The sequence below is a fragment of the Vitis vinifera genome, chromosome 13 (genome assembly GCF_030704535.1).
Source record: "Vitis vinifera cultivar Pinot Noir 40024 chromosome 13, ASM3070453v1".
In the NCBI taxonomy this organism is placed as follows: domain Eukaryota; kingdom Viridiplantae; phylum Streptophyta; class Magnoliopsida; order Vitales; family Vitaceae; genus Vitis; species Vitis vinifera.
This window is the reverse complement of record NC_081817.1, coordinates 6883093-6902016: the sequence shown is the minus strand read 5'-3', so window position 1 is coordinate 6902016 and position 18924 is coordinate 6883093. Positions and strand designations below refer to the sequence as shown.

At 36.7% G+C, this 18924-nt stretch overlaps 1 protein-coding gene and 1 pseudogene across 1 annotated transcript; one reads left to right on the top strand and one right to left on the bottom strand.

Moving 5' to 3' along the window:
* Positions 1 to 2538: 2538 nt before the first annotated feature.
* LOC100266758 (protein NUCLEAR FUSION DEFECTIVE 4) lies at positions 2539 to 4898 on the bottom strand. Its single transcript, XM_002272038.4, has one exon. The coding sequence runs from the start codon at positions 4715 to 4717 to the stop codon at positions 2918 to 2920; it is 1800 nt and encodes a 599-aa protein (XP_002272074.2). The 5' UTR covers positions 4718 to 4898; the 3' UTR covers positions 2539 to 2917.
* A 2647-nt stretch (positions 4899 to 7545) lies between these two features.
* Positions 7546 to 9752, top strand: LOC100261563 (protein NUCLEAR FUSION DEFECTIVE 4-like; annotated as a pseudogene).
* The last annotated feature ends 9172 nt before the right edge of the window (positions 9753 to 18924 follow it).

Sequence of the window (18924 nt, the reverse complement as noted above, 5' to 3'; positions counted from 1 at the left end):
AAAATAATTCTCAAGGCTTTTCGATCTTTTTTCTTTATTTAATTACTAATGCCATAATAAAGCATTCCCTTTTATATTAATTGTTTTTTTATATTTAATTCTCAAAGTATAAAAGTTATTACTTGTATAGATATATTGTTTTTAATTTTATTTATTTAATTATTTATCCTTTGTGGGACTAGGGCAGTTAGAAACAATGTGCCATTTCCCATTACAATGGTAGCATTCCACTTTATTGGCTTTGGAGGACTTTTTTTCTTTATTTTTATTCTTAGGGAGATTTTTTTTTTCTCTCTTCTTAATCATTTGCCTTTCTTGAGAGTTTCATCTAAGTTTTAAATATTTTAACATATAAAAATATTTTAATCGAGTGAGAATTAGTTTACCCTTATCATCAAACTTATTTTTTTCTTTTGAAGGCACCTTTAAAATTAACCCTTTATATATATGTGACGAAGGAAGAGTCATCTCACATATTTGCAAAATACTTAAAAATTCATCCACTTTTAATTTATTAACATTCTTACTTTCTTATTAATTCAGACGTTAATCTCTTAAGAAAAGATCTCAAAATTTGTCTCGGTACTTCAAAATTAAGAATTTTTTCATCCAAATTAAAACAAAAATTTACTATGTTACTTAGTTCAATATACAATTAGAAAAAAGTCTCATATTCATTTATCTTATATTTTTAAATTTGGTGGTCAACATCTGCAACTCGGATAACTTCATAGTAAAAGTTTCCTCGTGGGTTATTTCCAATATATTATAGACTTCTTTAGGGTATTTACACGTTATCTTTCCAAGTTCATCAAACTTATCACCATTGAAAATATAGTAACCAGCCTTGACATTGATCTTTTGTCTTTCTTATCAATTTTGTCCCATTATTGATTGAACTTCATTTCCCTTGTAGATTTTTCATTCTTGTCCACAAACATAAAGGATAATTATCCCGATTTCAATATGTTCCAGCCACATTATCCTTACATGGTTAGAAAAAAATATTCCATCCACACTTTCCAACGAGGGTAGTTATTCCATATGTCAATAATGAAGTAGAAGAAATAAAAAAATCTACAAAATTTTAACATGTTGTGATACCACTTGTGAGATTATATTCTTAATTAAGAAAGTACCTAAAAAGAAGTGTGAATAAGTAATTCAAGCAATTTATACCAATTTTTTATTTTTAACATATTATGATACCACTTGTGAGTTTATCCACAATTTCGTGTATCCTGCTCAACATGGACTCTAACCAATGTACAATTACCTCAAATATAAATCGAATTTGAAATAGCTCAACATGGACTCCAACAGTAAAACTCTCAAAACATTTAGTACATTAAATTTGATGCCTTCAAAATTATCAACCTAATATATTTGGATATTTTTCTTAATAGCATTTAAGTATAAATTTTATATATATATATTTTAAAAAATTTAAAATTAAATTTATGTTTTTTAGCGGGCAAAATTTGCATTTTTTATTTTATTTTCTAAAGACATCTAATTATATATATAATTTAATAAATTGTGTTTTAATAATCTAATTTGACAAGAGGATAAGGAATCTCTGTGCAGAGAGGGACAAACCAATCCTTATTTAAATAAATAAATAAATAAATTATTTTTTGTAAATTAAAAGTATGATCGTAATTAAACATGAATATGGGTTGTTATTTTTCTATTTTTGTAGAAGTAAAGATTATATCTCCAAACCACACCGGAGTTTTGTATATATTCCAACAGTGTATGCTTCCTTCCTGATGATATTTTTCTTTCTTTTTCAGAAATAAAGAGACATTTTTGGCTAAGTATAAAAAGTCAATTATGGAGTGTGATTGAGAGACCCTTAAAGAGGATAGGATCTTAGTCTCTAATTGATGGGCAAAAACTTAACAACCAATGATGAGTATACTATCTTGGAAGGAAGTTGGAAGTTGGAACAAAAACCCAAAAATAAAAAATATTTAAAAAAAAAAATCAGAATTTTAAATATTTTTGAGGAAAACAGGAAGGCAAGAAAAATGAAAAAACCTATTCGATAGTAAAATAAAATTAATTAACATGTTTGTTCTCCGATAAATCTTAATTATTAATAATACTTTTTTTTTTCTCGGATCTATCTATAAAAATAAACTATTCTTTATTTAATTGGTACAGAAAAAACATCACCAATTATATGATATCACGTTATACATCTTTAAATTATATGATTTATATCTTAATCTCATTTATTTATATTTTTATACTTTAGTTTTATTTATTTATATCATGTCAATATTTTTTTGGCTTGAGGAGGTATTATCTTGCTACCTTAAACATTTTCCTTATTATCAATAAAGTTCATATCTCATTTAAGCAGTGATGCCCTCTATTTGACTAGAGGAAGCCCCCCTCCGTCCGGGAGACAAATCCTAACCCAACTTGACCCAAGTGACCGGGCAGTCGGAGCCCAAATTTGAGAGGTCGGCCCTAACTCCTCTCCTCCATGCAAATTCCACTTTATTAATTGTCATTTGTCAGAAGTAAGAAGAAAAAGGAAATCATTCCCATAAATATGCATATGGAATTTGGAACTTTATAAAGATGGGGAAAAGGACATCTTAACTACTTTCAGCTCAAGCCCCACATGATACTAAATTTTGCATTATTCATTTCCAAGTCTATCAACCTTAATACCCATTTCACCCAATGTAAAGTTTTCAAATTTCATCTTCTCCAAATTCAATGACATATAAAATACAAAATAAAAGCATCTGTAAGATTGTATCTGACGGGGGAGGGTATGAAACATTACAATCCAAGGTCCCGGGTCCTGTATCTCTTCTTTTTGTCTTATCTTCCTCTACTGTCATTCTATTTTTTCTGAGTCTTTTTAACTTAACCATAATTGCTGCTGCCGACAGCTCTAACCTTTTGCCAGCGATGGGGCTGCCCCATTCCCGGCCTGGGCCATCTCAGTCTCGGCTGCTTTGGCTTGTTCCCGGAACTTCTTGTAAATGTCACCCTTGTAGAACTTTCTGGTCCGAAGCACTAGTATGAGCGATACAAGTGAACCGAAAAGTGTGGCCGCTGTGATTATAATGAAAGACAATTTGAAGCACTCTACTCCTGTGCAGTCCAAGTCCTCACCACGCTTCCTTTTTTTTCCCAGGGCTGCCATTTGTCTTTTTCCCTCTTTATCATAGAGATATCCGGCCACCCTCACATTGAGTAAATAGGAACCGATTGGGCTAGCCACTGAGCCAAAATTGTACAACGTGGAGTAGTATTTGAGGCCAAAAATTTCAGATATGACTGCGAAAAGTAATGGCCATTGAGCACCGAAGCAAAACCCGATAATTATTGATGCAAAGTAGAGACCATTCTTGATGTTGAAGGCGATGAGGAGATGGCCAACACATGAGAGGAGGAGGATGAGTGTGAGCATCAAAGGGCGGGGGAATTTGTACTTGTCTAAGACGATCTCCGATCCAAAGCCTGCAGTTACTCTTCCAAGATAGTTCCATATGCTAACCAGCGATATGAAAGTGCTCAGGCTTTTCTGGGGGTACCCCAGTGAACTCCCAATCTGTCCCAAGTTGTCTATGGCTGTTAAAGTCCCTCCAACACCACAAATTGTAGTGAAGAATAGAATAAGCATGTCTATGCTGAAAAGGGCTTGAAGTATGGTGTAGTCCTCTCCTCTGTCCGGTGGCCTGAACACGTTGGAGAAGCAAGAAACTTCCTTCTGTGAGCTTAGTTGTTCGGGGAGAGAACTTGTTGCAGCTGTTGATTCAAGCGGTAGTGAAGATGAAGAAGTCTCAGTGTTCAAATTCTCGGCGATGATTTTCAACTGTGGAGGCTCACGCAGGGCCTCTTGCTTGATCTTCCACAGCTTGAATTCCTCTTGTATAACAACAGCGAGCGGGAGAAAGAGCAAGAGAAGAACTAGAGCGGCGCTCCCCCCGTACTCACTCTGAGAAAAAGTCAGCTCTTTCTCTACTATAATTATAATCATGAGAAACCCAGCGAGGCCAAGAGAGATGTAAAGAAAATTGTAGAAAACTTTGAGCTCGTTCTCCTGTCGAATCACCTTCATGATTCGAATGGTCCGAAGAAATGCAAAAGATATAGCAGCAGGCAGCCAAGCTATGAGCAAAATAAGAGCCTTGGTGTCATTGCCATAGAAGGCATGGTAGAGCTGTGTGATGATTGCACCACTCAGCCCAACATACCCCTTCAGTATCCCCAACACCACGCCTCGGCTCTCCGGGAAGTTCTTAACGCAGGTCACCAGAGATCCGGTGTTAGCGAAAGCCTGGGAATTTGCACCGATGCATATGTAGAGACACATGTGCCACACCTGGGGCTTGGCTATTTTCTGAGAGACGGCAAGCCATATCATGAAGTAGCCAAAAAAATTCAGGGCTGCTCCCATTGATAGCACAACCCATGGGGGCGTGACCTCGTTGATGAGGCCTGAAAGGACCCCAACGTTTGCTCCCAAGTCCTTGAAAAAGCTGAGCAAATTCAGGGTGGTTTGATCATATCCCAGAGCGGATTTGATTGTGCCTGAGTAGAGACCGAACATGTAGGTTGCACCGGCGGCCGACATGATCAGAAATGATGCAAACACCACGAACCACCGACCGGTGATGACTTGGACTGATAGGCTCTTCATGTCAGCCCAACCACCCCCTCCGGCAGCAATTCCGGCAACCACCATTTTCTCTGATGGAATACTACACTTGTAACAAGTTTGTGTTAGAATATATTGTTTACACTTTACAAACTTGAGGTGCCCAGTCAATTTATACACACGATTTTCTGAGTAAGAGAGAGAAGAAGCTGCCGACTCCGCACTGTCTTGTAATAGAAAAATGGTTGAATTTTGAGGCACACATGGAAGGCTGCTGTATCACATACGCAATAACTGTAGGCACATTTAGCGGAGATCAGCTCTTTAAGTCTTATCCATTTCAAATAAATTTAATAGAAATTTAGTCAAAATTTAACCCAAAGAAAATGGATAGAAAATATAAAAGGAAAGGAGGAAAAACTTATAAAAACTTTTTCGTCATCAAAGAAATATTCTCCCTCGACTTCTCTATACCTTTTTCTTAAGAAAATGGAAAATAAATGTTTTAGAATACTCAAAATTTTTGGTTTTTGTTTTTATTATAGGATTTCATTATTAGCGTGCTATGCTTCTCTTCATTGATTCCAAATCTTGGATTTAAGGGGAGTTCATCTATTCTTTAGGTTTGGTATTTATGGTTCTGAGTCTAAGACCTCATATTTATGGCTCATCTAATCTTTAAGCCCAGCATAAAAGTTATCACTTGCAATGGTTGTGGAATAAACAAGTGTACATGAAAGATACTTTTCATTCTGTATTCAAATTATTAAAATAATTTGAATCCTTAATATCACTTTGGAAAAATAAGTCATGTTAAATAGAAATCTAATAGAAGAATATCAAACTGAATATTCTCATAGTCCTTGGCAACTGTAAAGTTTGATGGATTAAAGGATTCAAGTATTGAGTAATCTTATCTAACTAACTTTTTAATTTTTACATGTGTTATACTCTTCATAAATTTCAAAAGCTAGAATTAACTTGATTCACTTCATAATTTTGTGAACATTTTTCCATGTGATGACACTCTTAAATAGGTCATTGTTATTGTTTACAGCTTGTCTGGCCATGTAATTTAAAAATAAAAAATTATATTTAAAGATTCCTAACATTATTAAATCGTTGTTATTTGAAAATAGTTTTTAAAAATAAAGTAAAATAAAAAATAGTTTTTTGTTGTAAAACAGAGTAAGAGAAGAAGAAAGCAAAAAAGAGAGTATATAATGCACGAGAAAAATCAATTTAATTTCATTAGGAGTCTCTCCCTTTCATAGGGAGTTACAAAATATATTTATGAATGATCATCCACAAGTTACCATAGTGGTACAAAATATCATATTTTATAACACTCTCCCTTAGATGATCATAAAAATATGCCTCATTAAAACCTTATTAGGAAAAACACTATGAGAAAAAACCCTAGTAAAGGAAAAAAGAGTACAATATTATTTGGATTACTATAACTGCTTCGTTAAAAACCTTGCCAGTAAAACCCAATGGGACAAAACTTGGACGAAGAAAAAAAGAGTGTAGCGTAATGATATTCTTATCAATTAGCTCCCCCTCATGTAGACATGATTATATTTTCTTTAGTAGCACAACATGAAGATTTTTGAGTCTGGTATTCCAATGAGCTTCTTGAGTATTGCAGTAGTTGACAATGCCTTTGTGAATAGATCTACTAAATTGCCACTTGATCTTATTTGTCGAATAACAATTTCATCACTCTTTTGGAGTTAATGAAAGTAAAAGACTTGAGCAATATATACTTAATTCTATCACCTTTAATGTATCATTCTTTAATCTGTGCAATGCATGCAACATTATCTTTAAATAATATTGTCGGGTCACCTTTGATAGAGGAGAGTCCATATGATTCCCGAATATGCTAGATCATAGATCTTAGTTATATACATTCACGACTTGCTTCATGAATTTTTAGTATTTCTGAATGATTTGATGGTGTGACAACCATTGTTTGTTTGATAAATCTCCATGAAATAGCAGTACCATTATAATTAAACATATACCTGGTTTGTAACCTACCTTTATATGGATTTGAAAGATATCTTGCATCTGCATATCCAAACAATTGTTGCTTTGATTCCCTTAAGTAAAATAGATCCATATTAGTAGTTTCGTGAAGATAATGCGACATATGTTTGATACCATTCCAATGTCTTCAAGTTGGAGCGAAACTGTATCTTGCTAATAAATTGATAGAAAAAGTAATGTCTGAATGTATACAATTGACAAGATACATAAGTGCACCAATAACACTAAGATATGGTACTTTAGGACCAAGTAATTCTTCATATTTTTCGCAAGGACGAAATGAGTCATTTTTCACATTAAGTGATCGGACAACCATTGAAGAACTTAAAGGATGCACTTTATCCATATAAAAACGCTTCAAAACTTTCTTAATATAAGAAAAATGTTAAAGAGACTTTTTTCTATCCATTTTCCTTAAAAAAAATGTGGATAAAATTTGGGAGAAATTATTTTTTTTTTTTAATTTAATAGTTTTGTCCTTCAACTTTTTCAAATTTTTATTTATTATTTTTTTAAAATTATTTTCTTAAAATTATTTTCTTAAACCTTCCGAAAAGAAAATATAAGAAAAAATTTACTTCCTAAAAATCAAATATAGAAAAAAGAGTGAAGAAAATATTAAATATCATTTTCTCAAGAAAGAAAGGCACAGAAAGCTTAAGGAAAGAACATTTTTCAGTAATTTGATTTGATTTTTTTTTTTCCTTTTTCCTTTTTCTTTTACTTTTCTTTTATTTTTTTGATCCATTTTCTTTGGTTTAAAATGTGCCCTTATCTGAAATGGATAAGACTCAAATGAGTTTATCTTCTCTATAATTGCCAACAATTATTGCATGACCCATAAAACTCCTAACCTTCCATGTGTGCCTCAAATTTCAACCATCTACCCTATCTCTCTGATCCCTTCAACTCATTTTCCTTTACATGACACTGCTAAGTCAACAACCCAAATCTTAATTTGTTCTCTCTTGAATCAGTGTACATAAATTTAGTGTACTACCCGCAGTACGTAGACAATATATTCTGACACAAACTTGTCAGAAGTGTAGAATTCCAACAGAGGAAATGGTGGTTGCTGGCATTGCTGCCGGAGGGGGGTGGTTGGGTTGACATGAGGAGCCTATCCCTCCAAGTCATCACTGCCCGGTGGTCAGTGGTATTTGCATCATTTCTGATAATGTCGGCCGCCGGTACAACCTACATGTTCGGTCTCTACACAAGCACACTCAAATCTGTTCTGGGAACCACCCTGAATTTACTCAGCTTTTTCAAGGACTTGGGAGCAAACGTTGGGATCCTTCCAGGGCTCATAAACGAGATTACTCTCCCATGGGTTGTGCTATCAGTTGGCGCAGTCCTGATTTTTTTTGGCTACTTTATGATATGGCTTGGCGTGACTCGGAGAATAGCCAAGCCCCAAGTATGGCACATGTGTCTCTACGTATGCATCGGTGCAAATTCCCAGGCTTTTACCAACACCGGATCGCTGGTGACCTGAGTTAAGAACTTCCCGGAGAGCCGAGGCGTGGTGTTGGGGATATTGAAGGGTTATGTTGGGCTGAGTGGTGCAATCATCACACAGCTATATCATGCCTTCTATAGAAATGACACAAAGGTTCTTATTTTGCTCATAGGTTGGCTACCTGCCGCTATATATATCTTTTGCATTTATTCGGACCATCCGAGTCATGAAGGTGACTCGACAGGAGAACGAGCTCAAGGTCTTCTACAAGTTTCTCTACATCTCTCGTGGCCTTGCTGGGTTTCTCATGATTATAATTATAGTTGAGAAGCAACTCACTTTTTCTCAGAGTGAGTACGGCGGAAGCGCCGCTGTAGTCATTCTCTTTCTTTTTCTACCATTTGCGATTGTTATACAAGAGGAATTCAAGCTTTGGAAGATCAAACAACAGTCCCTGAGTGAGACTTCAGAGTTGACAACCATCACTGATAAGTTGAACACCGAGATTTCTTCATCTTCACTACCGCCTGAATCAGCAGGCTCAACAAGTTCGCTCACGGAACAACCAAGTTCACAGAAGGAAGTTTCTTGCTTCTCCAACGTGTTCAGGCCACCAGACAGAGGAGAGGACTACATCATACTTCAAGCCCTTTTCAGCATAGACATGTTTGTTCTATTCTTTGCTACAATTTGAGGTATTGGAGCGACTTTAAGGGTCGTAGACAACTTGGGACAGATTGGAACTTCACTGGGGTACCCCCAGAAAAGCATGAGTACTTTCATATCGCTGGTTAGCACATGGAACTATCTTGGAAGTGTAACTGCAGGCTTTGGATCGGAGATCGTCTTAGACAAGTACAAGTTTCCCCGCCCTTTGATACTCACACTCATCCTCCTCCTCTCATGTGTTGGTCATCTCCTCATCGCCTTCAACATCAAGGATGGTCTCTACTTAGCATCAATAATTATCGGCTTTTGCTTCGGTGCTCAATGGCCAATACTTTACGGCAATCATTTCTGAAATTTTTGGCCTTAAATACTACTCCACATTGTACAAGTTTGGCGCAGTGGTTAGCCCAGTGGGTTCCTATTTACACAATGTGCTGGTGGCCGGAAGTCTATAAGATAAAGAGGCAGAAAAGAAAATGGCAGCTCGGGGGATCAAAAGGAGTCCTGGTGAAGACTTGAACTGCTCAGGGGTAGAGTGCTTCAAATTGGCCTTCATTATAATCACAGGGACCACATTTTTAGGTTCACTTGTGTCGCTCATACTAGTGATTCGGACTAGAAAGTTCAACAAGGGAACATTTACAAGAAGTTCCGGGAAGAATCAAAGCAGCCGACACTGAGATGGTTAGGTTAAAGAGACCCAAAGAAATAGAATGAGAATAGAGGAAGATAAGGAAAAAGAGATAAAGGTTATGCATGGCGGCACCATGGATTGTAACGTGTCATACCCTGTCCCATCGGATACAATTGTACAGATGTTTTTATTTTTTGTCTTTATCTGTCATCGTAATTGGAGATGAGGATGAAATTTGAAGACTTAGGTCTGGTGAAATGTATGATAGTTTATAGACTTGGAATTGAATAATGCAAATTAAATAGATATTAGCATGTCGGGCTTGAGCTAAGAGTAGTTAAGATGTCCTTGTCCTAATTGCATATGCTTATTTGTGGGAATGATTTCCCTTTTGTTCTTATTTCTTAGGTGAAACCCAAGTCATTGACAAAGGATAATGAAGTGGAATTTCCGAATTTGTAAGTGCCGACTTCTCAAAAGATAGGTTCGGATTGGACATGTCACATGCGACAAGTTGGCCCAGGACATGGCTATGGGAGGTAAAGGGGGGCTTCCTTTGGTCCAAATGGAGGAGTGCCGACTTCTCAAAAGACAGGTTCGGATTGGACATGTCACATGCGACAAGTTGGCCCAGGACATGGCTATGGGAGGTAAAGGAGGGCTTCCTTTGGTCCAAATGGAGGAGATCATAATACTTTATTTAATTATTGAATGTCAATATTGGTGATCAAATATTTAAATTTCTTTTATTTTACTATGAAATGGGTTTATTTTATTTTTCTTTATCTTACTCCTTTTTTATCCCCTAAAAAATATTTAAAATTCTGAAACTTTGATTGGTTTCAGCTCCAACACCCAAGGCTGTGTGATCTTAGGTTGTTGGGTTTTTGCTTCTCAAGTCCCATCTTATCCTAGTGTCTCCTCAGTACACTCCATCATAGTACTTGCCAAAAAAATCTCTTTCTTTGTGGGAAAAAAAGGAAAAAATTATACGAACCATTATGTTAAGGTGTAGATAGGGCTAATAATGACCCTGAAGGGTGCAAAATTTGCATAATTGCTTTCAAGGAGGTGACTAAGTTTGTAAATTGCCTTAAAGATTTAAACCTATTTTGTCAATAAAAAATGTCCAAAATATCCTTAAAAGGATTTTTTAAAAATCTGAGGCCTTAATGCTAGTTGTCACATCATCCAAAAAATCCATCAAATTCTATTTAAATTTTTTTTTTTGAAGTGTGCAATGCTAAGACCCTGATCTTAGCCTTCTCAATGGATAGCCAAAAGCAAATGTAAAAAAGGCAATCAAGCATATATGGAAATCCTCCCCAACTTATATTTTCTTACTACAAAAGATTACAAAACTGCTTTTACAAGTCTACCAACACTAATACAAATTTTCTGTCAGAGAACCCAAAAACTCCTATAAGAGAATGATACTGTTTTCTTTCTCTCCAGATTACTCACCCTTGGTTTCTTTGTCTTGCATAAGCTTTTATAGATGAGTCTTCCTCATTTGAATTTTGAATTCAAACCTTTGAATTTAAAGTAGGAACCTGAGTGGTGGTTATGCAACCTGCTATAACCACCCAACTAAAGACACCCATTCCCAACCGTGGTGTTACTTCACACTTGCATGCAACCAGAGATATTTGATGCCAAGCCAAATCATGCCTCCTCTTGGGGTCTCTTGCCAATAGGTACCTTGTGCGAACAGGTGCCTTTGCAACCGCCTCATGCAACTTAGTCATCCATACCCTTCTCTGATCAATCGACCCAAGGTCATGTCCAATCCAATGTTGCAAGCCAAGCCCATGTCATTTTGGTCTTTGGCCTTTGTATGTGAGTCCAACTCTCATTAATCACCATGTGTGCATGCCTATTAGCCTATGTCAATCATATTATCTTTTGTCATGCTTTGTGTGTTTAGTTATCTCTATATGATGTCTCAGTGTGCACCGACGCACTGATGCCCATCCCAACTTTGTGTCATGTCTAGGCACTCATGACACCAAGGTGTTGTTGTCCACACCTAATGAACCAGACGTTTGCAAGGCCCTCCCATGCCTTACTTGATTAAGCCATGCACCACCATGTCTATATCAGTTTGATCATTGTTGTGGCTTCCCATGCCATCCCCATGTTTCTCTTGTTTGTAGTGATAAGCTATGGCATTACACCCATAGCTTGCATTCATGTGCACAAGGCATTATGCCCCTATGCTAAGCATGTGTATGAGACCTTCCGTGTTGTTGCAATAACTCATGCTCATGTTTAAGAGCCTTCTTGGTGTAGCATCATGCCATGGCATTGCACCCATGGCTCATCTGTCCCATGCATAGGGCATTGCGCCCATGTGCAATGTAGGAAGAATGTAAATAATTATTTTATTTTATTTTATTTTATTATATTCTATTAGTCTTATATTTTTTAGAAGAGTCCTATTGGGATTGCGTTAGTAGAGTACCATTCCACTTATAAGTAGATTCTCCTTCCACTTTGAGTAATGTTCTGATTACAAGTAGAGCCCCAAGACTGTGTTAGTGACCTATAAAAGCAGGTCACCCCTCACCCTCTATATATGAATACCAATTTTTCAGATAATTTTTCAGAGTGTTATTCAGAGAGTATTTTCATACATCTATTTGGAGGAATTTTTTCAAAACCCGAGTTGTACACATTTCGCTTACAGAGTGCACTCAAGGCGAGATCTGGTTGTTGAATCCTAGAGGTAGACCACTGGTACCCTAGTGCATCGAGTTCATCTTTGAGGAGGGTGGATCTATTTCAAGGACAGTGTTTGTCACGCCTCAGCCAATAAGTTTTTCTTCTTATTAATTATGTTATTTGTTTGTGTCTTTTGGGCTAGTAATTTGTTTCCATACCCTTAAATCCAACAATCTTGAAACATGTCCAAATGGAAGCTTCCCTAGTTCACACTCGTCCTAACACCTCTAAAATTGATCTATTCAATGGGACATTCTTTAAGAGATGACAGGAAATGGTTTTCTCTACAAGTGATGTAGTGAACTTGAGACACATAAACCAGAAGATGGTTCTCATTTGTTACCAACCTGGGAAACTGGAAATAAACAAGTTAGATAAACAAGTTAGACATGCTATTTCGAGTACCATTTCTAATAAATTTTTTGATATTTATTGTCAATTTAAAGTTGCAAAAGAAATTTGGGATGCAATGAATAAAAAGAAAATATTTTGGAAGATGCATAAACTAAAAAATATGCCATAGGGAATTTTAGAAATTTCCAAATGACCGAGGATAGAGATATATCATTTCAAATCCATGACTACCACTTGTTGATTAATGACTTAGCTATTGAAGACATTAAATTACTCGAACCTTTTGTGGTTGGTTATTTAGTAGAGACTTTTCCAGAGTCTTGGAAAGACTATAAAAATAATATGAAACATAAAAGGAAACAAATGTCCCTAAAGGATGTCATAAACCATGTTAGGATTGAGGAACAAAACCGAAATAGGAACAATGTTGAGAAAGCTAAAGAATTGTCTTTTGAGGCTAATGTAGTAGAAGAAAAACCTAAACCTAAAAACAATAAGTTTAGGAAATAAAACTCTAGGACCAAGCCCAATGCATCAAACAAGGTCCAAAACTTAACTATTAAAAAACGGGGTAATTGCTTTGTCTGTGGCAAGTCTGGACACCATGCAACTCAATGTCGCCACAGGAAGAGAATTGAGAAGTCCAATTCAAAGGAAAATGTGGTAGAGATAGAGGTGATCTCATCAGTAGTCTTCTCTGAGGTGTGCATGGTCACCAATATGAAAGACTGGGTGGTAGACTCTGTGGCTACCAAGCACATCTGTGGAAATCAATGTTTTCAGAACCGGACCGGTCATTGAACCGAAAAAATTACCGGTTCACTGGTCGGACCGACGGTAGAGGTGTCCAAGGCACGACCCAATGTTGACCGAGCCATTATGAGCCAATGTACCGGGCTAGCACGACCCACTTAAAAATCGTGTAGGGCTAGGCTGACCCATGCAAGGAAAGAGGTGGCCTGACATGACCCATAGGTCTGTGGGCTAATCGTGTCGGGCGGGTCGTGCCGGCGGGCCGTGGCCCATGGGCCACCCACTTTGTTAAAAATTTTAATTTAATTTTTTAAGTCATTTTTTAAAAGTTTTTTTTTCATTATTAAATAAAATTTCTTTTTGTTACTTTAAACACCTTTAATAATTATATTTTTATTTTTATTTTTTGTACACCTCTAATAATTACACTTTTTATTTTTTACATTTATATTTATTGAGTTTGTAATTGTAAAATTTATAGAAATGTTAGTTTTTTTAAAAAAAAAAATAGTAAAAAACAAACTATATTTGAATTTGTTTATTTTTTATCAAAATAAAAATAAATTTAAAATAATGGAATAAAAAAGGAAATGAAATATAAAAAAAAAATCTTTTATTCAATATTTCAACAAATTACATGAAAAAATAAGGAGAAAAAAAAGGTGAGAATTGAATCACTATAGTTTGAGTACATCCCAACTAGGTTGGCACCTACCCAACTATCAATCATATGCATTACTCAACCTTTAAAAATTAGCTACATTTAATAGATTTAAAAGAAATGAACAACATATAATTCTTCAATCTTCATTTTTTTTTTCATCTTCAATCATCATCAATCTCTTGAACAACATTGTTTGCATCGAGAAACAATTTCTTAAAGGCTTCTTTTAGTTCATCATCTAAAGTTTGAAGTCTCATGCGTCCATCTTCCCAATCCTTCAAACATGTCAAAGCTTATAGCATCTTTGCTGTAAGATTTGTCATCCTATCTCCTATTATATTTGCAGTTATAGAAAAAGAAGATTTCGATGCTCCAGTAGACACCAGTGGGGTTAGTAGATCACGTGCCATTTTAGATAGTACATGAAAATTGGATTCATAAGATTTCCACCACTTCATAATATCAAAATTTTGCACTTCATTAGGGAATAGGTATGAACAATAATCAATATCTAAATATTTTAAAAGATCACACCTACTTGAAGGACCAACTTATCGTTTTTCCTTAGCTAATTATATAAAAAATGGATCATTTCCAAATGTAGATGAAGTTATAGTACTTGAAGAGACATTACCATATTTATTCTCATAATATTTATATAAGTTGTTTAATTGTTCATATATCTTACCTTCTGGTTCGGATGGTTGGTTCATACAAATAGCTACGTAATTTAAAATATTTTCTACACCTTCAACCTTAACCCTTGGATTCATACAAGTAGCTAAACAATAAAGTGATGAAATAGTTTTTCAATATTTCAAAAAAAAAAATTTCCATTTGTACACATATTTCACTAAAAAGAGGATGTTCCCTATATTGTCGAAACACATCACTTATATTGCAAATACATCTAAGTGTTATACAAGATGTATGAGTATATACAACAGAACACATGTTAGTAGTATCATAGAAAACCTTCAAGAATTTTAAAAAAGCATAACATTTCTCCCAATCATAAGAAGTTACTATAATTTCACCTGTTTTACTATTGACATAATCTGATAGTATGTTATGATACCATACACAAGATTCTAACATTAAGTAGGTAGAATTCCAACGATGACTAATATTACGGCAAAATTTTCTCTTTTTCAAACCTATTGATTGACATAAAACATAAAATATAAAATTCTTGTAATTTGTTAGATGAATCAAGAAATAGTATAGTAGATCGGATAGCTTGTAATGAGGGTGATATTAATTTTAAACCATCTTGTACTATTAAATTAATTATATGACACATATATCTCACATGAAATATTTCACTGAGTGGACCTTCTCTAATTGTTCTTATAAATAAATTTATGGCACTTTTATTATTTGAAGCATTATCAAAGATAATACTAAAATTTTTGCTTTGTATACCATATTCTCTAAAAACACTTATCAAAGAATCACATATGGAAGGACCATAATGAGGATGTAATATTTTACGAAAACCTAATATTTTTTTTTTTTTTTTGTAATTTCATATTTGAATTTGTATAATGTGATGTCACACATGTAAAAGGTTCCTTACTTTGATTAGTCCGTAAATCTGAGGTCACATATACAATACCACTATGATTTTTAAATTCTTCAATTAGTAATTGTTTTTCTTGTAGGTAACATTTAATTACATCATTATGAGAAGTAGTCTTAGGAATTCTATGATAAGCTGGCTGGACATACTTTTGCATGAAATGTACAAATCTAGGATCTTCTCCAAAAGTAAGTGGAAGCCTCATATTGGCTATCAATCTAGCTAACCCTTCTATTAGGAATTGTTGATTGTATATAAAGATGGTCATTGAAGATGTACTGGATCCTATTTTGTTTTCACTTATTTGAGATTGTCTAGGATCTAATGCACCATGTTTTTTTGTACATTGTTCGACATGTCTTTTAAGGTGACCTGTGCCACCACTAGCTTTGCAACTATATGTTTTTTTTTTACAATAGTTACATTCTGCTACATTTTCTACCTCTCCTCTTGTATTTTGTCTATTTATTATAGTGAAGTGATTCCATACTACAGATGTGCGTCTACTAGCTCTAGGTTTTTTGCCTATGGGATTAGGTTGAGAAAGGTCAGAGGAAGGGACACTAGAGGAGGTGGGAATCTCGTCATCTTCAAATGGATTAAATTCATTACATGCATCAATACCAAAATCAAGGTTTTCTACATCTAGGTGATGATGATCCATTTTTAATATATAGAATTAAAATAAATAAATGAAATAACTAAATATAAATACCTCAACTTTATGAATAATGACCACTTGTAGAGTTGGTAGATATCTTTAGCACTTGTAGAGTTAATAGATATCTTTACCACTTGAGAGAATTTCAATGTAGAGAATTGTGAAAAGAGAAAGTAGAGAGAATTGTAAACAATATAAAGAGAGAGAATAGAGAATTGTGTGAGAAAAAAATAAAATGAAGGGTATTTATAGAGAAGTATTGGTGAGTCATTTACTTATTTACCACTAAAACTAATCATTATATAGTTGTTGAGAGGAGTATTATAGATATTAGATATAAAAATATTAATAGTGAGTGATTTACTTATTTATCCTTTAAACTAGCCGTTATATAGTTGTTGGGATGGATAATATTGACTTTTGACATAAAAAAAAGTAAAGATAGTTATTAATTTACCTTTTTACCCCTCAAATTAGCAGTTATATAGTTATTGAGAAGAGTAGTATAGACATTTGACATGTAATAAAAAATAAAAAGTAAAAAGTAAAAAGTGAAATTTAAAAGGGCCAAGTGGGCTAGTGTCAGCCCCTTAGCCACTTGATCTAGACCGGGAAAAACAGGCCTCATGGGTAGGCCTTGCACCCATGAGAGCCTGGGTTGAAAGCAAGGGAAGCCTAGAGGGTTGGTGGTTCGAATCCTTGAAGCTTAGTGTGAGAATCACAAAGGAGTCAGACGCGCACCGTGGACGAGCCAGGCGCGCACCGCGGGCGAGCTAGACGAGCACCGCGGACGAGCCAGGCGCGCACCAAGGTCAAGCCAGACAGGCACTTGGGCTAAGGAGTGGTGCAGAGGGATATTTTGGGAATTTAAATTAATTTGTATTTATTTAAATATTTCATTATGTCTCCTCAGACATATTGATGTCTCCTCCAGAAACTTTGAAAACGGCCCGTATTGCTCTTTAATGGGGGGGTGGGTGTCTCAAGGGAGATGAGCACCAAGGGTGAGCCTTGACCGCACCAAGAAGGCATCCTGGAATGGCAATTGAGCATGCACACATGGGCTCCACGACATGTGTGGCATGCAACCCGTGGCTGCATCAGCACGGGGCATGATGCGGCCTAGCCCCTCCCCGCGCCAGCACGAGGGCGCCTAAACCTCGTGCAAGCAAACCAGACAAGAAGACCATGGGCGCAATGCCATGGCCAGATGGGGCATTAGACAAACAACCGACTAGCACCCGAATGCCTATGCACAGCACAGGGGCGCAATGCCCTGTGCACCAAGAGGGAACTGCCATGGGCGCAATGCCATGGCTTGTTGAAGCGAAACCTGACACAGGAAGGGAAAGCAACAGACCCAGACCATGGGCACCTCGACATGGCTTGGGCTCACTCATCAGTGTGGGGGAGGCACACTGATACAGCTTGGACAGCTAGTGAGCAAGTCAAGGAGCTGCATAGACTGACAGTGGGCTGAGGCAAAACTGATGCTGATGCAAGTGGGTGGTTTCTCAGCAGGCCACCATCTGGGTGGTGGGCAGTTATACCACCAGTTCAGAGCGGTTCTGAGCAGTTGCACCACCACCTGAGGAGAAACTGCAGGGCTAGTCTTTTAAATAGGACTCCTGCAGCCTTGAGAGGGAGAGAGAGGAAGGAGAGAAAGAGGATCTCTGAATGCTTGGGTTGTAAGCATTATCCTCTGGTTCAAGGAACAATTTTGTATCTTGTAGGTTGAGAACTAATACAAGTTGGGAAGAAATTCCTGTAATCTCGTGTGTCCTTGTTCCTCTTTGGTTTACTGTTGCTTGTGTGTGTGAGTGTTGTGAAGACTGGGAAGGAAGGTTGGCTAAGGAAGGGTCCTTAGCACCGCGCACCAGGTGAAAAATTTAGGGTGATTTTCGAGGGTGTGACAGTTGGTATCAGAGCAAGCACCAGAGATGGATGGTGGCAGTGCAATGGAGGCCTTGCGGGAGAGGATGACTCAATTAGAGGAGGCGTTGGGAGAATGGCCACGTGATGATGGCACTGTGGCTTCGTGGGCAGAAAACACCACGGGAGAAATCCAATTACAGAGGAATCTGTTGGAGTCCCATGACAATTTCTTCGAGGAGAAAATGGCTGAGTTCAAAACCGAGATGCAGTCCCGGATTGATGAATTCAAGGAGACCCTGCAGACCTATGGAGAAGACATCGCTGTTCTGAAGAAGGCGGTGTTGCAGGGATCTGCCTCAGGCCCTGAAGCCCCTTCCAAAGTTCGAGTCCCTGAGCCCAAAGGCTTCAACGGCAACAGAAATGCGAAGGAATTGGAAAACTTCTTGTGGGACATCGAGCAGTTCTTTAAGGCTGCTCATGTTCCTGATGGCGAGAAGGTTTCCATCACCAGTATGTATTTGACTGGTGATGCCAAATTGTGGTGGCGGACTACGATGGAAGATGATGCAGAGTCGGGAAGGCCCCAAATCACCACTTGGGAGACTCTGAAGAAGGAATTGAAGGATCAGTTCCTCCCCACCAACACGGCATGGGTGGCCAGGGAGGCACTAAAAAGACTCAAGCACACTGGATCTGTGAGGGAATATGTCAAGGAGTTCAGTTCCTTGATGCTGGATATTAAGAACATGTCAGAGGAGGACAAGCTGTTCAACTTCATGTCGAGTTTGCAAGGGTGGGCTTAGACAGAACTCAGGAGACAAGGAGTTCGTGATCTCCCTGCTGCCATGGCTGCAGTAGATT